The sequence below is a fragment of the Ascaphus truei genome, chromosome 4 (assembly GCF_040206685.1).
Source record: "Ascaphus truei isolate aAscTru1 chromosome 4, aAscTru1.hap1, whole genome shotgun sequence".
Lineage (NCBI taxonomy): Eukaryota > Metazoa > Chordata > Amphibia > Anura > Ascaphidae > Ascaphus > Ascaphus truei.
In genome coordinates, this window is record NC_134486.1 from 126,924,511 (window position 1) to 126,945,650 (window position 21,140).

At 47.0% G+C, this 21,140-nt stretch overlaps 1 protein-coding gene across 1 annotated transcript in view; it reads left to right on the forward strand.

Annotated features, from left to right (window-relative positions):
* MTHFD1L (methylenetetrahydrofolate dehydrogenase (NADP+ dependent) 1 like) overlaps positions 1-21,140 on the forward strand; it is a 336,871-nt gene that overhangs the window by 213,873 nt on the left and 101,858 nt on the right. The window contains exons 25-26 of the mRNA XM_075596571.1: positions 6,664-6,771; positions 12,638-12,790. Coding sequence (XP_075452686.1) covers positions 6,664-6,771; positions 12,638-12,790 — 261 coding nt within the window. The remainder of the gene's footprint in view (positions 1-6,663; positions 6,772-12,637; positions 12,791-21,140) is intronic.

Consider the following 21,140-nt stretch of genomic DNA (forward strand, 5'->3'; position numbering starts at 1 on the left):
AAATTCCTTTTACGTTAGATGTGTAGAAATAAACATTAATTTTTTTCTGGTAAAAAAAAAGTCAAATAAACTAACATGCATTGCAAAACTGTGAATACTGCACCTCTGCAGTGCAATGTAATTTTTTTTTTTTTTTAAATCCGTTCTTTACAATTGTTTTATAAAGAGGCAATCCATTTTTTAACATAGGGTTTAAGTAGGGGGTCTCTGGAGCTGAACCCCATTAATTGCAGCTCCGGTGAACCCCCTGCTTCCAGAGATATTTTCCTCCGTACAGGGTGCCGGTAGCCGCTCGTCTAGCAGGATTCATATACTGGTGGCGTTTCAAAGCTCCCACAGCCCTGCGGGCCAATAGGAAGCCGGGACGTCATCAGGTGCAGCTTCCTATTGGCCCGCGCGTACAGGAGCCTTAAACTTTCCAGGAGATAAGGGCACGCCCTTTGGAGGTCTGTATCTTGGGAAGCAGGTGGTCCTCAGAGCTCAAATTAACGCAATTCATCTCCGAAGATCCCCCAGCTTCAAACCTATGTTAAAAAATAATAATTAAAATAAAAAATATGTGCATGAATGGCTCCTTTAATTCTCATGTGAAGCATATCCTTTTTTTTAATGCCTTTTTCCTTTTTGAAATTCATATATAATAAAAGGCACTTAAAAGTACATTTCCCACTACCCTTTTAGAAGGGCATCTCGTCCCGTCCCTGCAGCCTTCTCCTATGCTTCTTTGAACTATTCTAATTGGAAGAATGTCTCTTGAAACACACCTTCTTCCTAGGATAGAACAGGGCAGATGGAATCTGATGAGGCTTTGTGCCCATTGTGCTCACATGGGTGGGAGAACCAAAAATAATAGAGACGAGACCTTCAAAGGATTTTGGGAGAGGGGGTAACAACCGTAGTTTCGCTAAGACAGCGGATCGTTAACACGAAAATTGTTTGTGAATCAGTACATTGAGATTAAGGTAGTATTTTCAATGCCAAAGTTTATCAGTATAATTGGCTTCTGTGGAAAGATTTGATTGCCCTCAGAATAACAATGTTGCTTATTTGCATCGTCAGAGATGTGTGTTTACCTTTTCTCTGAGTTAGCTGAATTAAAGCCAATCAGCTACATCTGTTTTTAATGTTTAATTTATGGCCTCATAATTACTAGGCAAAGAATGGACAAAACAAATGAAAAATGTCACCTTTTAGTTTTGAGGATTGACAAACCAAAATACATTATATAAATATTGCAAATAATGATGCTTGTTTACTATGGAAAAGTACAGTAAGGTTTAAAAACAAAAAACAAAAAAAAAACTTTGTTTTAAATACTTGTTTGATTTTTATCTATTTTTCCCCCCAAAAAGGAGTCAATCCTCTGTTTAACTGATGAAATATGCCACTGTCTTTATTTTCACAGACTCTGCAGGTAATATTGCGGAGCTTGGTGCGGGTCCCCTACCTTCTCATTTGCGATGTCTTCCTGCAGTGTCCCTCATGGCGCTGCGATGTCAACTGGTGTCGCGTTGCCATGCGCCGTCCCGTTGTCATGGAGACGCAACCCTATTTGACGTCGCGATGCCATGATGAGGGACACTGCAGGAAGCCATCGCGAAGGAAAAGGTGAGAGCGTTAGAGGCCCTGCGTTCTCCCCTGGCAATCAGTTTCATTGTTGTGGGGAAGAGCGCAGAGCCTCTAAAACCATAGGGCTCGGTCCAGTGGTACCAACTGGCATCGCCATCAAGCCGGCCCTGGTTTTCTGAGTGACGGCCCCTTTAACGTACTTTGACACTGTACTTTTTACTTGACAAACCCCCGTACATGTTTACAAAACAAACAGGTTCTTGTAGTTCCTTTTAATCGCTATTTTTTATGTGCTTGGTATTACTGTATTTAACTACCCAAAAGATCGCTTGTAAATTCCTCTCGTAGACGTAATGATAATGTAGCTTGGGTGGTTTAAAGTCTTGGTTTTAGGGAGAATTGGAAATTGCACATTGCTTCAACTTCGTGCTGACCTCAAAAGGATTGATGCATTAACCGTTACAGTGCCAGAGGTCCGGGGGCACCCAAGATTCAGGCATTTGCAGTCATGCGATCGCTTCAGCAGAGACCACATGACCGCCATCCAGGGCAGTTTGAACCACTAGGCAAACTAGGCGGTTGCCTAGATTAGCAAAATTTGTAGGACGGCAAAAAACTGGGGATTCCATGTAGCAGATGGGGTGCTGACATTGGTTGGGGGGGGGGGGCGAGGGGGCAGCTGGGCCTTCTGTCCCGGGCACAGTTGATTAGGTGGCCCCGTCACCCTGCTGGCAACCCTAACATGTGCCAGATGCGCAGAAGTGCCTCTCAGAGGAGGCCTGCTTGAGACTGGGGTTACTGACAGGCACCTCTGCGGACACACTCAGGCAGGCCCCCTCTGAGGGCCCACTATCAGGGAAACTGCGTGCGAGGCCCATACCTTAACCGCAGGTCCATACCTCCTGCATCCCGTTTCCAGGCACATAACTATACCCCCCTCTCCCTAGTACTATGAGAATGTACAATCAGTATCATAATCTACATTTTAATGTAAAATAAATCTGTAATTATAAGTGCAGAAGTTTTATTCATACGAATACACAATATACATTTTTTTTAAAGTAATGGTGGGGTGGGCGCAAGGCTGAAGGTGCCTAATACCCATGCACTGGCCCTGCCGCCACGCTCACCTGGCTGATGGAAATTAGGGGGCTACACTTGCGTTTTGATTGGGCTGGGAGTAGTCAGTCATATCATCCCCTATAAAACAAGCATTTTCATGATGACGTACCTGGTACATCAATAGGGCCTCTGGTAAGCCATTGCCCGTAATGTACAGCTCAACCTCGTTATAACGCGACCCGTTACAACGCGAATCCGCTTATAACGCGATGCAGGCGCGGCTCCCAATTTTCGTATTTATGAATATTTTACAACACTATTATTGGTATCTTAAATACTTTATTGTACAATGCATACAATTGTACATTATTTCTAACGCGATCCGCTTATAACGCGATGTGATTCTTTGGACCCCAAGCACAGCGTTATAGGGGGGTTGGCTGTATAAGGTACATGGCAGTGAACAAGGTTAAAGTTGTGTTGCTTTATGGATTAGGAAATAATGCCCCTGCAGACCTTACCATTTATTGACTCTCCCAGAAATCGTCACTACGTTAGGAGCGGTTGACATTGAAATGATGTTGAATCACAACCTGCTGTGACAGTCAAGCATGTAATGTGTGTGTGTCCTACACACACTGACACGTAGTATATAGAATGTTTTTTTGTTTGTTTTCTAGCGAAGCATGCATTGCATTAAAAAAATCAATTATCGAAGTTCACTAGCTGCATATGTTGGCATGTCATTCATTTTCTTACTGTTGTTACACTATTAGCATTTGTATGGTGATTATTATTACATTATTAGTATTTATATGGTGGTTATTACATTATTAGCATTTGTATGGTGATTAATATTACACATGGCATATCTATGGTAATTATTACACTAGTTCTTAACATTTGTATGGTGATAATTATTACATAACATTTGTATATGGATTATTATTACACTATTTCTTAGCATTTGTATGGTGAATATTATTACACTATTTCTTAGCATTTGTATGGTGAATATTATTACACTATTTCTTAGCATTTGTATGGTGAATATTATTACACTATTTCTTGTCATTTGTATGGTGAATATTATTACACTATTTCTTGGCATTTGTATGGTGAATATTATTACACTATTTCTTAACATTTGTATGGTCTGCAGCATGTTCATAGATATTTCAGGGGGATCTGCTCTGTGCTTCACAGCTGCACCAGGCAGTGCGATAAATTGATAGTGTACGCATTGCTTAATGGAGAAACTCGAGCACAGACAAAGTTCATGTTGACACCATGATTTTGTATCTGTTCTATCAGCATCTCATTAAACGCACCCACCCCTGTGCTGTTTTCCCACACAGCAGATGTGGGGAACCATAAGAGATGTTTGTCTGTTTTATTTGGTACAGTTTATTCCATTGGTGACCTTGTGCAATAGAAGTATGTTTTGCTATTTAATGGTGTAACATTCCTTTATGCTCGAGGGAAGGAATATTCCCAATTAGGAGCAGTCCAATATAGAGGGTCAAAGAAAAAAATTCAACCGCCTATCCGTGTAATTGGCTACTTGCGACAGGATTCAATTACCCTTGAAGGGGACGTTTTGTCATTCTCAGGGACGACGGTATTCAAGCATATTTGCTATTTTATGTTTATCTGTTTTGAATGAAGGCTTCATAATTACTTTGGAAATAAGGGCCAGAGCAAAATAACAGTTTACCTCTGGCTTTGGCAACTGGCAACCCTTCTTATCACCAAAAGATATTAGATCAAGAATGTGAAAACTATCCAAAGCATTTGTTTGCTTAAAATAAAAATAATACTTGGCAATTTTTGTTCCAGAAAGGTGTCAATCTGCTCCATTTTACCTATTAAACATGTCCCTGCCTTTAGTTCTGTATTGTCCATAGAATTGTACATTATTTCTAACGTGATCCGCATATAACGCGATGTGATTCTTTGGACCCCAAGCACAGCGTTATAGGGGGGTTGGCTGTATAAGGTACATGGCACTGAACAAGGTTAAAGTTGTGTTGCTTTATGGATTAGGAAATAATGCCCCTGCAGACCTTACCATTTATTGACTCTCCCAGAAATCGTCACTACGTTAGGAGCGGTTGACATTGAAATGATGTTGAATCACAACCTGCTGTGACAGTCAAGCATGTAATGTGTGTGTGTCCTACACACACTGACACGTAGTATATAGAATGTTTTTTTGTTTGTTTTCTAGCGAAGCATGCATTGCATTAAAAAAATCAATTATCGAAGTTCACTAGCTGCATATGTTGGCATGTCATTCATGTTCTTACTGTTGTTACACTATTAGCATTTGTATGGTGATTATTATTACATTATTAGTATTTATATGGTGGTTATTACATTATTAGCATTTGTATAGTGATTATTATTACACTTAGCATATCTGTGGTGATTATTACACTATTTCTTAACATTTGTATAGTGATAATTATTACATAACATTTGTATGAGGATTATTATTACACTCTTTCTTAGCATTTGTATGGGGATTATTATTACACTGTTTCTTAGCATTTTATGGTGAATATTATTACACTATTTCTTAGCATTTGTATGGGGATTATTATTACACTATTTCTTAGCATTTGTATGGGGATTATTATTACACTATTTCTTAGCATTTGTATGGGGATTATTATTACACTATTTCTTAGCATTTGTATGGGGATTATTATTACACTATTTTTTAGCAATTGTATGGGGATTATTATTACACTATTTCTTAGCATTTTATGGTGAATATTATTACACTATTTCTTGGCATTTGTATGGCGAATATTATTACACTATTTCTTGGCATTTGTATGGGGATTATTATTACACTATTTCTTGGCATTTGTATGGTGAATATTATTACACTATTTCTTAACATTTGTATTGTCTGCAGCATGTTCATACATATTTCACTATCCAAAACATTTGTTTGCTTAAAATAAAAATAATACTTGGCAATTTTTGTTTCCAGAAAAGTGTCAATCTGCTCCATTTTACCTATTAAACATGTCCCTGCCTTTAGTTCTGTATTGTCCTAGGATGGACTGCCCATTTAATAAACACATAGGAGCTAGTTCTATGTGTGCCGAAGTAGCCGAGTTAACTGAATTTGTATATGAAGCAGCCAATCGGGCTGCTTTCGGCCAATCAGCCCCATAGTATAATAACCTAAACCTCTGTAGGCGAGTAATGTAACAAAGCAATGCGAGAAGTCAGCAGGATGTTAGGTTGTGTAGCGAGAGGTATTTGCAGCAGACAGCACAGGGTGGTGATGTCCCTTTATAGATCATTGATAAGACCGCACCTAGAGTACTGTTCAATTCCGGAGACCACATCTCCGGAAGGACGTGAATACATTGGAGATTGTGGGGGGGAAAAGGGCTACTAAGATGATGCGTGATCTACAGCAACATACTTATCAGGAAAGACTACAGGTCCTTAATATGTACAGCTTAGAGAAAAGGAGAGGGAATCTGATCATAACCTTTCAAATACATACAGTGATGCAACAAAGTACAGGAGGGAAGCCTATTCCAAAGAGAGAGCAGTGCTAGAATAAGAGGGCATGCTCTGAAGCTGGAGGGTGGCCGGCTGAGGGGGAATGGGAGGAAGTACTTTATGGAAAGGGTGGTGGATTCATGGAATGGGCTCCCAACAGACATGATATGGGGCTAATACAAACATGATTGGGATAGAGATAAGGCTATTCTAAATGTGAAAGAAAGCCAAGGATCAAATGAGGTGTGAGGGGTTACAGCAGATAAGAAAATGGGCAGACACGGTGAGCCAAGTGGTTCTAATCTGACGTCAGATTCTATTTTACTATGATTGCTATTGTCAGGAATTATCTTCTATATTTAGAAGGCAATGAAAAATCAAAATTGTTGAGCAGAGTCTTGCTAGTTCCGTCAACAGCAAGGAAGATCAATCATAAGAATTGTGGCCAGTGTGTTGCCGTTGAATTAATTGCACTGCTGATTTGTGTTTTTTCTTTCACAGCTCCCCATTGTTGAAAAGATTCGAACAATCGCTCAGAAGGTATATGGGGCTGCAGATATAGAGCTATCACCAAGGGCCCAATCCAAAATTGAGGTTTACAGTCAACAGGTAATGTTGCATATTCATTAAAGAGACAATCCCATAAAGCATGCAAACAAATGTTGATGTTTTAAATTGCCTCTGCAATCATCTCCATAAAAAGATTTAGCGCCATATTCTTTTTCGATTGAGACTTCGAGAGAGACTCAATCCATGAAAGAGCTGATCAAAATAGAACAGGAACATAAGACCTCCCCAAATTCAGCAACTCTTAAGAGGTTGGTGGGCCTAAAGGAGATCCACATTGAAGAAGTCGAAAAGGCCCTGACCTGGACGAAGCAACATTTTTACAACAAAGGCGATAAGGACGACAGACTATTGAGAAATAACAAATTGAAAGGACTGCAAACCAAATCACTCATTACGGCAATAAAGTCAAAATCGGGCCAGACCTCCTTTGACTTCGAAGTGATTGCCAGAGAATTCACAAATTACTACACAGCATTTCACAACCTAGATCAAAATAAGACACAAAGTTTAAAGTCGACAAGTTCCTGCTGGATTGTCCCCTCCCTAATGTGACCCAGGAGAAATTTCAGTCCTTATATTCCAAAATATAAGATAATGAGCTAAGAGAGGTAGTCAAAAATTGAAAGGCTGCTATGGCACCGGGACCACATGGTTTCACTAACATATATTACAAAAAATATCTGAACATACTTTTCCCACATACAGTATGCTCAAACTATTCAAAGCTTTCTTGGAAAGTCATCCTATCCCACAACAAATGTCTAAAGCGAACATTGTAGTCATCCCTAAAGAGGACAGGGACCGTATGTGATGCGAGCGTTACCCCCCCTCCCCCCCATATCGCTTCTGAACTCTGATTTTAAAATGTATAGCAAACTATTGGCAAACAGACAATCTGTTTCTCCCTAGATTAGTTCACGCAGACCAAGTGGGCTTTATTCCCACGTGTCAAGCCTCAGATAACTCTAGGAAAATCATCAACATAATTGACTATGCTATGCACAATAAGATTAAAGCAGTAGTCCTAAATCTGGATGCAGAGAGGGTGTTTGACCACATTAGTTGGACCTTCATGCTGAAAACTCTGGAGAAATTTGGCTGTTCAGGCCCAAGTCTTAGGGGAATTCAGGCATCGTATTTTATGCCTGCAGAGAGTGTAATACTCCCTGGGGGCAATAGAGAAGTGGTAAGTATAAAGAATAGAAGAAACAGGGTTGTCCCCTCTCTTCTTTGCCCTTTACGATTGAACCCCTAGTCCAGGCAATCAGGAGTAACGTCCTGGATGAGTTTGGTGCTATATATATTATTATAACTAGAGGGGTATCAGACGCTGTATCAACACAACTACCCCAAATTTATATCCTAGATTAAGAGAGATCTAGCGAAGTGGGACTGCTACCAAATCTCATGTCTAGGGCAGTTGAGCTCCCTCAAAATGAATGTCTTACAGAGGTTACTGTATGTATTTCAAACTCTTCCATGCCCGTTCCCCTATAAAGTTATCAGAGACTTCCAAAATCAAGAGGCCTCATGCAGCAAGGGCAGTTCTTATGTTGCATAAGGAGGGTGTAGGCCTAGCGGTTCCAGATCTGCGCAGGTACTATCTGGCTGTAGAAATAAAACAAGTGATTCCATGGCACGCACCCCCGGAGCGGAACAGATGGATTAACATAGAATCCTGCCTCTCAAAACCAGTTTAGCTCCAGGATTGACTATAGCTGTCCAAAGGGCAACACCAGCTCTATAAACCCAAGTCCCAGACAATCAATTACTCACTTAGAATATGGAACTCGGTTAAACTTAAGTTCCATCTTTCAAACAGCCCCACCAAACTTAAGCTACTATGGGACAACCCCAACTTCCCCCCAGGGATTCAATCCAGTGCATATGACATTTGGAGGAATGCCGGGTTTAAAGATATAGGAGACCTACTAGCTATGGATAGTCCACTTAATTGTGTTGAACTGTGCACAAAATTCGAGCTTCCCCAGTCAAAACTATTCAGATTTTTGAGATCAGGCACTTTGTCCTGAAGGAAGGCCAGAACAGTGTATTCTTGAGCTGCATAAATTTTGAGAACCTATGTGTCGTTTGACGTATACCAAAAGGGTCTAATTACTAAACTTTACCAGGAGCTAATCCCTTTGGGGACCCAATAGGCACTTGATCTGAACCTAGACATAACCAGGGAGGACATTTGGGAGGGAGCCACCAAATCCTCAATTTGCACTAACATAGAAGAGAACATATACAAAATGCTGGAGGGAATGCGGATGATGGGTGACATGGTTTACATTTGGTGAACTTGCCCAAAGGTTAAACGGTATTGGGTATCTATAAAAGCCTTTTTAGAATCACTCCTGGAATATAAAATAGAACTTGACCCTCTGTTTTCTTTTCGCAAAACCAATTGAGAGCCTCCCAGTGCCTCTTCGGAAATTGTCATCCCATGTCCTTACTGCAGCGAGGTGTGTAATTACAAGGATTTGGGGGGGAAGTGGAGCCCCCTACCTTACATAATGTAGTAAATAAAGTGAATGAGGTTGGGGTCATGGAAAAGCTGATGGGCTTCCTGAACCATAACTATAACAGGGTTTGGGAACTTTGGCCGGATGGGTAACCCGGGTAGGCAGAAGCAGTCCTGCTACTGCTCAAGGTCTATAGCAATCACCTGTTCGCTTGCAAGGAAATGTAATTAAAATTGTATGCCTTTGTTTCTGTTAAAGCTGGGTTATTCTGGCCTTACCACCATCATCATCCTTACCACACGATGGTGGAGATGTTCCCTCCCCCTGTTTTTCTTTTATATCCCTTTCCCAAATGTCTATGTACCAGAAAACAAAAAATGTAAACATGCAAATTACAGACATTTAACCAGGTAATCGTCACTGCCATTAGTTCACTTTTTGGTGCTGATAGGGACCACCCCTTTACAGGCTGCAGCTGCATTTTAAACTATCTGTAAAGGATCACATGTTCTGCACATTGTATATAGTTCCGTAGGTGATGCATATACTGTATGTGATCAAATTGTTGATATACTGTGGCTTTTATATCATTCCTTATTGGCTTGGCATTTGCAGGATGCTGCAGCACTAGTAGAGGGTAGAGAGGGAAACTGCCGGGTACTGTACTTACTAAAAAGAAGAGCCATGCGGTGCATGAACGGATAGAGAATAGTGGTGAACAGGACTACATGAAACTTCGGTAGCAAAGTATATTATTACCTGCAGCACCAAACTGATGTGAAAGTGTCTCATTTTCATATACTGAGGTTTTCCTTACCAACACCAAAGTTTGCTACCAATTTTATTGCGGGTTCGCCTTCTGGGAGCTACATAGCAGAGGTGTTGTTATTGATGCACTTTCCATTGCTGTTTGTGCTGTTGCAATACTATGATTAGTGGCATGCAACCTACATTCCCTCCATTAAGTGCTGGCTCAAGCAAGACGGGGCTCATTTTATCCATCCACAGTGGCTCTTGTGCTCCTGACTTGGCACCACAACTAAGCCTACTAACCCCCCTTAAAAAAGTTGTCTAGAGACTGTTTAATGGGTAATAAGGTAATTCCCAATGTATAACCAAAGTGACTTAATGACAGTGACCTGTTGAATGGGTTGTGACCTGATGACAGATTTCCTAAAAGTTAAATAGTAAAAAATAAAAAAAAGGAGTCTTGGGTGTACCTTGTTCCTTCTACTATGGGATCTTACACAGGACATAGGGGAAACTCACCTGGCATTGGCCTTGCCCACCACCCTTACTATTGTCCCTTCATATGGTCAAGATGGCTTCCTGCCAATTGCATCTCTTACGGACATGTGTTCAATCACTACATCTACCTTTCTAACTATCACCACAGTATTTACTGTATGAAGTGAGGATCCTGATTTCTTCAAATTATCAGGGATGCTCTAATTATTTTGCAGTGATCATCTGGAAAGTGGAACGGTACAATGCTTCCAAAAATAGGACATTGGAAACCTAAAAACTGAAGAGGAGAGTGCAGTAGTCCTGCACTAACCAGCAGACCATCAGCCCCATGCACACTGTATTTGTCCTCCGTCCCCAAATTCATAACTCATTTTGGTTGTTTCATAACAAGATTATGAATGTAATTCCATTTCAGATTGGAATGCGACCCCCCTGTAATCCTAAAACGGTGGCATCCAAGTTTTCTTAATTCCTGAATAATTACATTTTTCATTTGGAATTTATTTTGTTTTTCCTTGGTTTGGATTTCACTCCTATCCGGTGATTGCCTGAGGTTATAGTTGGGTAATTTGTGCTTGTACAAAGTCCTCGTCTTACAGTTCAGTCTGCAGTTGACTAATGTTGAGACATTTTAACTTCATTATGTACGTGGCCTACTATGCATAGGTTTTCACCCGCTATGAAAGTGATCCGAATGCTAACTTGGAATATTAAGAGGCAATCCACACTGGTGGAAAGGCTGATAAGGTTCTATTGGTTGGGGGACATCGTAAAGCATGAAGGTTCAGCTGCAATACAGATATTGGCTTGGCTTTCCCACCTCCTCACACTCAATCCCCCCTCTTCACACACAATCCCCCCTCTTCACACTCAATCCCCCCTGCTCACACTCAATGCCCCCTGCTCACACTCAATGCCTCTTCCTCACACTCAATCCCTCCTCCTCACACTCAATCCCTCCTCCTCACACTCAATCCCTCCTCCTCACACTCAATCCCCCCTCCTCACACTCAATCCCTCCTCCTCACACTCAATTCCCCCTTCCTCACACTCTAACCCCCCCTTCCTCACACTCTAACCCCCCTTCCTCACACCCTTCTGCCCCCGACTCTCACTCTACCCCCCTTTCCTCTCTACCCCCCCTCCTTCCTCTCACTCTACCCCTCTTGCTCTACCCCCACCTTCCTCATACTCTTACCTCCCCTCCCCCCACATTTAAGAACTTTTCCTTTGGGGATACAGATCTGCTCAACTTGGTCCTGGCCATGTCGGAAGCTGCAGAACTCGGCTGGCCACCTAGGCAAAAGCGTCGACCGGGAAAACAGGCAGGGAGGGGGGTGGAATAAGAAGAGCAGCGCGGACCACCATTTGGAGACCACAGCAGCTCTATACTAAAATACGTCATTAGCTCTTGTAAAACATAGAAAAGTTTACTCCATTCCCAGAACAGCTGGCAAAATAGCAAGTGGATGGGTAATCTTTAGAAACAAGGGAAAACGAAGGAATAGAGCACCATCGATGACTGGAGTCAGGAGGGGATCCAAGTAACAAAATTCTTTATTGGAGTAAAAGCACAAGAACACCTCCTTCAAACAAAGGTTCTTTATCGAAACGCGCAGGAGGTGTTCCTGTGCTTTTACTCCAATAAAGAATTTTGTTACTTGGATCCCCTCCTGACTCCAGTCATCGATGGTGCTCTATTCTTTCGTTTTACCTTGGATCAATCAGCAGTATCATCCACTACAAGGAGGTGTCCGTGAGTAATTTGGGCTATTATGCCTTACTAGCCCCCAATGAAAATGTCTGTGGTGAGTCTCTCATTCACTTTCAGTTTTCAGGGAACCATGGCTTAACATATACCTTTAACAGGACTTACTCACTTTATGGTATACACCTCCCTATGTCTTGGGACTGAATGATTATTTTTAACGGGGTATTTGAGCATTCTAACAAACTTTCTTGAATCTTTAGAAACAGCATGTTCACTTCTAGAGTAAGAGTCCTAGATTGGTTAGCAGTTGTTCAAGTCCAGCAGCAAATAAAAAGTAGCAGCTAAGTGACTGCTCTTCAGAATGCAGGTAAAACTCCCGACTCTGCTGGTGATAGTCTTCTTACATGGTTGTATTTTTATTATTTAATAATCCTCAGAAACTGAACTGATTCTGTTGCCCTTTGTTTACACTGGACAGGGTTTTGATAACCTGCCAATCTGCATGGCCAAGACTCATCTCTCACTATCACACCAGCCAGAGAAGAAAGGAGTACCCACCGGTTTTATCCTGCCCATCAGTGATGTACGAGCTAGCATTGGTGCTGGATTCATTTATCCCCTGGTGGGAACCGTAAGTGCCTTGTTTGTTCTTTTTCTCCAAGCTTTCTGCTTTATTTTATTGTTATTTAATGGCCTTCATTTCTTTTTAAATGTGTCTTGAAAATATGTTGCACAAACCTTAGAAAAGTTGTTAGGTTCCTTATTGTGTTCATTTTATATCTACTATATATTTCTGAAAGCACTGTATGTCTGCGTCCCTAGCGGCAATCTCATTGGTCCCTTGGCCCGCCCGCCCCCGCACACCTCTCATTTGCCTGAGGCGGAGTGACGGGCCAAAGGACACACAGGGAAACACACACACACACCTCTCTCTCTCTCTGTCCTCTCCCCCCCCATCACACTCACCTCCCTCTCCACTCACCTCCCGCTCCACTCACCTCCCTCTCCACTCACCTCCCGCTCCACTCACCTCCCTCTCCACTCACCTCCCGCTCCACTCACCTCCCTCTCCACTCACCTCCCTCCCGCTCAACTCCCTCCCCGGCGCGGGGACAGGCAGTGGGCAGGGCAGCCTGCCGCTGCCTCCACTCACCTCCCGCTCCCTCTACTCACCTCTCGCTCCACTCACCTCCCCGGCGCGGGGACAGGCAGTGGGCAGGGCAGCCTACCGCTGCCACGCGGCACATAAGATGGCGGCGGACGAAGGACCCCTTCCTCCCTCGCGGACTAACTAACATGGCGGCGGCCAGGAGAGGTGAGTGTGAGTGTGCCGCTGCCTCCACTCACCTGCTGCTGCCTCCACTCACCTCCCGCTCCCTCCACTCACCTCCTGCTCACCTCCCCCTCACCTCCCCTCACCCCCCGCTCACCTCCCCTCACCTCCCGCTCACCTCCCTCCCGCTCATTTCCCGCTCACCTCCCTCCCGCTCATTTCCCGCTCACCTCCCGCTCACCTCCCTGGCGCGGGGACAGGCATTGGCCAGGGCAGCCTACCGCTGCCACGCGGCACAAAAGATGGCGGCGGACGAAGGACCCCTTCCTCCCTCGCGGACTAACTAACATGGCGGCGGCCAGAAGGAGAGGTGAGTGTGAGTGTGTGTGTGTGTGTGTGTGTCTGTGTGCGTGTGTGTGTTACACTGTGTTTCAGACACTGTAGAGTGGGGACCGGAGCTACACATGGGGGGGGGGTGGGGGGGTTAGGAGCGGAGAAAGATACAGGGGGAGTGGAGAGGAGGGACCCGTCAATTTAAAGAAAACCAAGCCCCCTCCTGTCCACTGCCCCCCCTCCTGTCCACTGTCACCCCCCCTCCTGTCCACTGTCACCCCCCCTCCTATCCACTCTCCGCCCCCTGTCCACTCTCCCCCCCCTCCCATCCTGTCCACTGTCCTTTCACCTGTCCCCCCCCTGTCCACTCTCCCCCCCTCCTGTCCACTCTCCCCCCCTCCTGTCCACTGTCCTTTCCACTGTCCCCCCCCCCAACCGCCCACTGTCCCCCCCGGCCACTGCCCCCCCCTCCTGTCCACTGTCCCCCACCCTCCTTTTCCCCCGTCCCCCTCCCCTCCTTTTCCCCCGTCCCCCTTTCTCCCCCCCCCACTTTCTCCCCTTTCTCCTCCCCCCGCTCCCCTTTCTCCCCCGCTCCCCTTTCCCCCCCCGCTCCCCTTTCTCCCCCCCCGCTCCCCTTTCTCCCCCCGCTCCCCTTTCTCACCCCCCGCTCCCCTTTCTCCCCCCCCGCTCCCCTTTCTCCCCCCCGCTCCCCTTTCTCCCCCCCCCCGCTCCCCTTTCTCCCCCCCCCCGCTCCCCTTTCTCCCCCCCCCCCCGCTCCCCTTTCTCCCCCCCCCGCTCCCCTTTCTCCCCCCCCCCCGCTCCCCTTTCTCCCCCCCCGCTCCCCTTTCTCCCCCCCCGCTCCCCTTTCTCCCCCCCGCTCCCCTTTCTCCCCTCCCCCCCGCTCCCCTTTCTCCCCCCCGCTGCCCTTTCTCCCCTCCCCCCGCTCCCCTTTCTCCCCTCCCCCCCGCTCCCCTTTCTCCCCTCTCCCCCCGCTCCCCTTTCTCCCCTCCCCCCCGCTCCCTTTTCTCCCCCCCGCTCGCCTTTCTCCCCTCCCCCCGCTCCCCTTTCTCCCCTCCCCCCGCTCCCCTTTCTCCCCTCCCCCCGCTCCCCTTTCTCCCCTCCCCCCCGCTCCCCTTTCTCCCCTCCCCCCCGCTCCCCTTTCTCCCCTCCCCCCGCTCCCCTTTCTCCCCTCCCCCCGCTCCCCTTTCTCCCCTCCCCCCCCGCTCCCCTTTCTCCCCTCCCCCCCCTGCTCCCCTTTCTCCCCTCCCCCCCGCTCCCCTTTCTCCCCTCCCCCCCCCGCTCCCCTTTCTCCCCTCCCCCCCGCTCCCCTTTCTCCCCTCCCCCCCTGCTTCCCTTTCTCCCCTCCCCCCCCGCTCCCCTTTCTCCCCTCCCCCCCGCTCCCCTTTCTCCCCTCCCCCCCGCTCCCCTTTCTCCTCTCCCCCCCGCTCCCCTTTCTCCTCTCCCCCCCGCTCCACTTTCTCCCCTCCCCCCCGCTCCCCTTTCTCCCCTCCCCCCCCGCTCCCCTTTCTCCCCTCCCTCCCGCTCCCCTTTCTCCCCTCCCCCCCCGCTCCCCTTTCTCCCCCCCCCCCCGCTCCCCTTTCTCCCCTCCCCCCCCGCTCCCCTTTCTCCCCTCCCCCCGCTCCCCTTTCTCCCCTCCCCCCCCTGCTCCCCTTTCTCCCCTCCCCCCCCGCTCCCCTTTCTCCCCTCCCCCCCCGCTCCCCTTTCTCCCCTCCCCCCCGCTCCCCTTTCTCCTCTCCCCCCCGCTCCCCTTTCTCCTCTCCCCCCCGCTCCACTTTCTCCCCTCCCCCCCGCTCCCCTTTCTCCCCTCCCCCCCCCGCTCCCCTTTCTCCCCTCCCCCCCGCTCCCCTTTCTCCCCTCCCCCCCCGCTCCCCTTTCTTTCTCCCCTCCCCCCGCTCCCCTTTCTCCCCTCCCCCCCCGCTCCCCTTTCTCCCCTCCCCCCCGCTCCCCTTTCTCCCCTCCCCCCCGCTCCCCTTTCTCCCCTCCCCCCCGCTCCCCTTTCTCCCCCCCCGCTCCCCTTTCTCCCCTCCCCCCCGCTCCCCTTTCTCCCCTCCCCCCCGCTCCCCTTTCTCCCCCCCCGCTCCCCTTTCTCCCCTCCCCCCCCCGCTCCCCTTTCTCCCCTCCCCCCCGCTCCCCTTTCTCCCCTCCCCCCCCGCTCCCCTTTCTCCCCTCCCCCCCGCTCCCCTTTCTCCTCTCCCCCCCGCTCCCCTTTCTCCTCTCCCCCCCGCTCCACTTTCTCCCCTCCCCCCCGCTCCCCTTTCTCCCCTCCCCCCCCGCTCCCCTTTCTCCCCTCCCTCCCGCTCCCCTTTCTCCCCTCCCCCCGCTCCCCTTTCTCCCCTCCCCCCGCTCCCCTTTCTCCCCTCCCCCCCCGCTCCCCGCGCTCCCCTCCCCCCGCGCTCCCCGCGCTCCCCTCCCCCCGCGCTCCCCGCGCTCCCCTCCCCCCCTTTCTCCCCTCCTCCCCCTCCCCTTTCCCTCCCCCTCCCCTTTCCCTCCCCCTCCCCCTCCCCCCCTTTCCCTCCTCCCCTTTCCCTCCCCCTCCTCCCCTTTCCCTCCCCCCTTCTCCCCTTTCCCTCCCCCCTCCTCCCCTTTCCCTCCCCCTCCTCCCCTCCCACCCCCTTCCCCCCCCCTCCCACCCCCTTCCCCCCTCCCACCCCCTTCCCCTCTCCCACACCCTTCCCCCCTCCCACACCCTACCCCCTCCCACCCCCTTCCCCCCCCTTCCCACCAATCTTCGCCTTCCTGCCCGCCTTCCTGCCTCCCCGCCTCTGCTTTTGCGCCCACCCGCCTCTGCCTTTCACCCACCGCCTCACAGCCGCTGCATGCACTCAACAGACTCCCGCCACACTCGACACATACCTGCCGCCACACACACCTTCTGCCTCCCGCCCCTACGCACCGACATCACTGACCCAGCGCCTCACACCCTAGCAGGACCCCCACTCACAGAGAGCACTCACAACCCACGCGACACCTACCGCCTCACACCCTAGCAGGACCCCACTCACAAACAGCACTCACAACCCACGCGACACCTACCGCCTCACACCCTAGCAGGACCCCACTCACAAACAGCACTCACAACCCACGCGCCACCTGCCGCCTCACACCCTAGCAGGACCCCCACTCACAGACAGCACTCACAACCCACGCGCCACCTGCCGCCTCACACCCTAGCAGGACACACGCCTCACATTTTTACATCTGTTATGTCACCAAAATATACATTGTACTGTGGTGTGTTTACAATAAACCATTTTTAAACAACATCGTTTTACATTTTATTCCATCTTTCTTTTCAACATTATTATCCAACCTTTACAACAAATACTCACCTATTGTTCCACGATTTATAAATAATACTACCTATTACGCATTTACATCCCGGGCAACGCTGGGTCTCTCAGCTAGTTACACATAAATACGAGATGCGTAAGCAGAGTTTTAAGCCCTTGAGTACCACAGGGGCCCGCAAAATATTGCAAAGAAAGAGATTTCAATACGTGTCTTATTTTTGTGTTTGTTACCATTGCCTTACTTTTGTGTATTCATGTAGCTGTCTGTTGTGATCGTCTCTGTTATGCTGCTGTCCCGTAGTTGTTTTGGTTTGGCACCCTCTTAAGGCAGCAGTCCAACCTGCCAATTTTTTCCCCCCCTTTAATATGTGCATCAATACAATCCACACAATAAGTAGCTAAGTTGCCGATGGATCCATTCTCCTGTGATCGATTGTCGAAGATTCCGCTCGGGGGTTCACTAAATGGCTGTCGGTGCAGCAGAAGAGGACCAAAGATGCAAAGTCCTGTGGGGAAGATCATGTGACCAGGCAGTCACTAGATACAATTGGTGCACTGCTAGAGAGAGGGCAGGGCTCAAACAGGGGCGAACCTGTTTCAGAAGAGGAAGGGGATGGAACAAAAAATGCTTGTTACATGATAATACATAAAAAATGTCATTCACAGTTGTTTTTTTAATGCTACAAGTATTTTTTCATAGTAGAGAACTGATTTATTAAAACACACATGTAGGATATTGCTTGGTCTGCAGCTTTAAGGGTGTAAATGCTCGCTGCAGTGTGTAGCTTCAATTGAAAGCATGGTTTTGTTTTTTTAACACTTTGATGTGACGCGCAAATTCACCCACAAACGAATTAATTTGTTGTTGTTGTTTATTTGTAGTAGGTTTAATGAGTTATAGCCGAGTTTATTAGAAAATGTAATCCTATTCTTTAATGTTGTTCAACTTATTCACCTGATTCCTTCTGCTGAGTGTCAGTTTGGCCCCCTACCTTTAATCAAAAGGACTTTCACTGGGAGCAGGAAGGAACCCCTCCTAACATTCTACACACACAGGTTCCATGCAGGGTTGCCACTTCTCCGGGTTTGACCTGGAGACTCCGGGTTTCGGGCACTTACCTCCAATCTCCAGGTGGCGGCGTCTCCGGCATTCTCCGTTACAGGCATACCCCGGTTTAAGGACACTCACTTTAAGTACACTCGCGAGTAAGGACATATCGCCCAATAGGCAAATGGCAGCTCACGCATGCGCCAGTCAGCACGTCCTGAACAGCAATACCGGCTCCCTACCTGTACCGAAGCTGTGCGCAAGCGGGGAGACTATAGAGCCTGTTACACATGTGTTATTTACATCCATTATGCACGTATATGACGATTGCAGTACGGTACATGCATCAATAAGTGGGAAAAAGGCAGAGCTTCACTTTAAGTACATTTTCGCTTTACATACATGCTCCGGTCCCATTGCGTACGTTAATGCGGGGTATGCCTGTATTTTCCTGCAATTCCCCCTCCAACTGCAGTGAACATGGCTGACGGCGTCAAATTACATGGCAACCGGACGCTACGCGGCGTCACTTTGCCATGGCAACGCGGCGTTGTGTCATGCCTTAATGTAGCGTCTAGTTGCCATGGCAACATAGCGTCTTTTGACGCCGCGCAGCCATGTTCACTACAGTTGGAGGGGAAATTGCAGCAGGATGCCGGGAGATGCCGCCGCACGGCACCGCCATGTAAGGGATTTTATTTTTCCGGGTTGACCTTCAATAGAAGGTGGCAACCCTGGTTCCATGCAAAAGATGAACTTGCTAGGTAGATAACTAAATTATATACCAGTGAGGGATGATTTGATATTGATGCTGTTTCTTTCATTGTTTGTGGCTTTATTAATCCAACAAGATTATTCGATCATTTATGGTTTTTTTTTTTTTTTTTTTTTAAGAAGAAATATACAAACAGAAGCATAAAATAATATAATCAAAGTAACATATGAAGACATTACCAATATAATCATATTAAAAGTTTGTAATTACGTGAAGAGCATATTCTATTAATCTTCTAGATGTGTGAGTCAAACATGTGTTTCTTTCCCCCCCCCCCCCCCCCCCGAAAAAAAAACTAGTTGTCAAATACTTTGACATCACTTCCTGTCGTGTGATGAAGACGGAACGGTTCATGAGATGTTAGTATGCCCGGTAGAGAAGAGTCTTGATTCCCAGAAGAGCTCTTCCCTGGTGTTATCTCATCGATCCAGATTACTGCGCTACTTCCTTACTATAATGTACAACCCAAATCTGTGGCATTGTTTGTTTTACTACTCTTCTAAACAATCAACCATATGAGTCAAAGGAAGTAGTTCCTGACAAGAAGGGTTCCTGCAATTCAGGAAGATGTATCATTGGACTTGTTAGCCTTGCAACATGCTTTCTTTGTGCTTAGTCAGAAAGACTGTTTCCTTCATAAGAATGCAGTGATGAATGCCATATTGGGTCACTTTGCCTCTGAGCATCCAACTGTTCCTTTGTCAAGTATAAGGAGTATTGCAAAATGCTTTGAGCCTGAGGCATAGGGAGGAATTCAAGCCAACCTCTGTTCTACCACACTGTGTTTTCTTATGCTTTCAGTCTCCTGTTCCCCTAAAGAGGCAATCCCTACTAGGACCAAAGTAAACTAATGCCACTGACATGTATGCATATCTTCATTTACATAGCGCCCACAGTGTGCTCAGTGCTTTACAAAAGAGACCATGCAATATAGTGAATTATAATACAGTAAGTGCAACAAACCAAATCAGAAAATAGGAAACGAAATCCTTGCCCCAGAAAATTTACCATGTAGTTACCGCTGGGTGTGTTTCTTCTGGCTGCTCCCTTTTGTGTGATATCGACAAGTTCGTCCACCGCTTAAGAAATTCAAATATGAATTAATTTCCAAAATAGTGGAATGTGAGGCCTTGTTATATTTGTTTAGGGAAGCCAATTAGACAGTTGCATTGTTTGCTGGGCTTCTATGTGGAATTGCACTTTTAAAGGTGTCTGCTGTAATCCTGACTTTATTAGATACCATACTGTATACATATGTATTAACTTGTAAATGTACTTTGTATATTATGTATAGTTATCTCCAGGGCTCGATAAATGCGGTTGCCCGGGACGACTGTATTGTGGCCGCTGTCGACTGCTTACCTGCAACTGTGTCCCCCGGCGTCTCCCGGTCTTCTCTGTCTTGATCTTTAAAATCATGTTTTTCTCCTGCAGCACTATTCAAAATGGCCATGCGGCGTCATGATATCGTGTTGCCATGGCAACGCGATGTCATATGACGCCTCGTGACCATTTTGAATAATGCTGCAGGAGAAAAACATGATTTTAAAGGCGACAAGACAGCAGAAGGCCAGGAGACGCCGTCTGGACCCCGTCAGGGGGGAGGGAAATTATTTTTTTTGGGGGGGGGGGAGGCGAGTGGGTTTTGGCCCAGTTTGTCGGGCTCTGGTTATCTCACTGTATTGCACCTTCTCCACTCTGTTGTGCGATAGACTAGAAATCATGCCAATAATATAACCAGTATTTCATTGTAGTAGGTGATTATCTGCATTTTAATTTGGTATCTCTCCATGCAATAGATTATATACTAAAGTAGCTTTACTTTTGTAGTATAGAAGTCTCAGTGGAAAATTAGGATTAAGGGCCTCATGCAGAGAGCAGCGCTATTTCAAATCTCGCCATTTTTTGGGGAAATTCGCGCAGAAAACTGCCGAAAATGGCGAGTTACGGAAAACGCGCCATTTTTTTTTTCCGTTTTCAAAATCTCGCCGCGCGGCTGGCGAGAACCTACATCTCGCCAGTTTTAAAAATATCCTAATGCAGAGAGCTGCGAACGGCATCTAGCGGCTGTTCGCGCCAAGAAAATGGCGCGATTTGCTAGTATTTGCCTCGCCAAGAAAAGTTGGCAATTACATGGAGCTCGCCGCCTATAGGAAAGGGAAAAAAAATGCGCGATTTTTTTTTTAACACATTTCTGCAGCGCGCATCTCTCCAATTCTAACTCGCCACACGCATTAATGC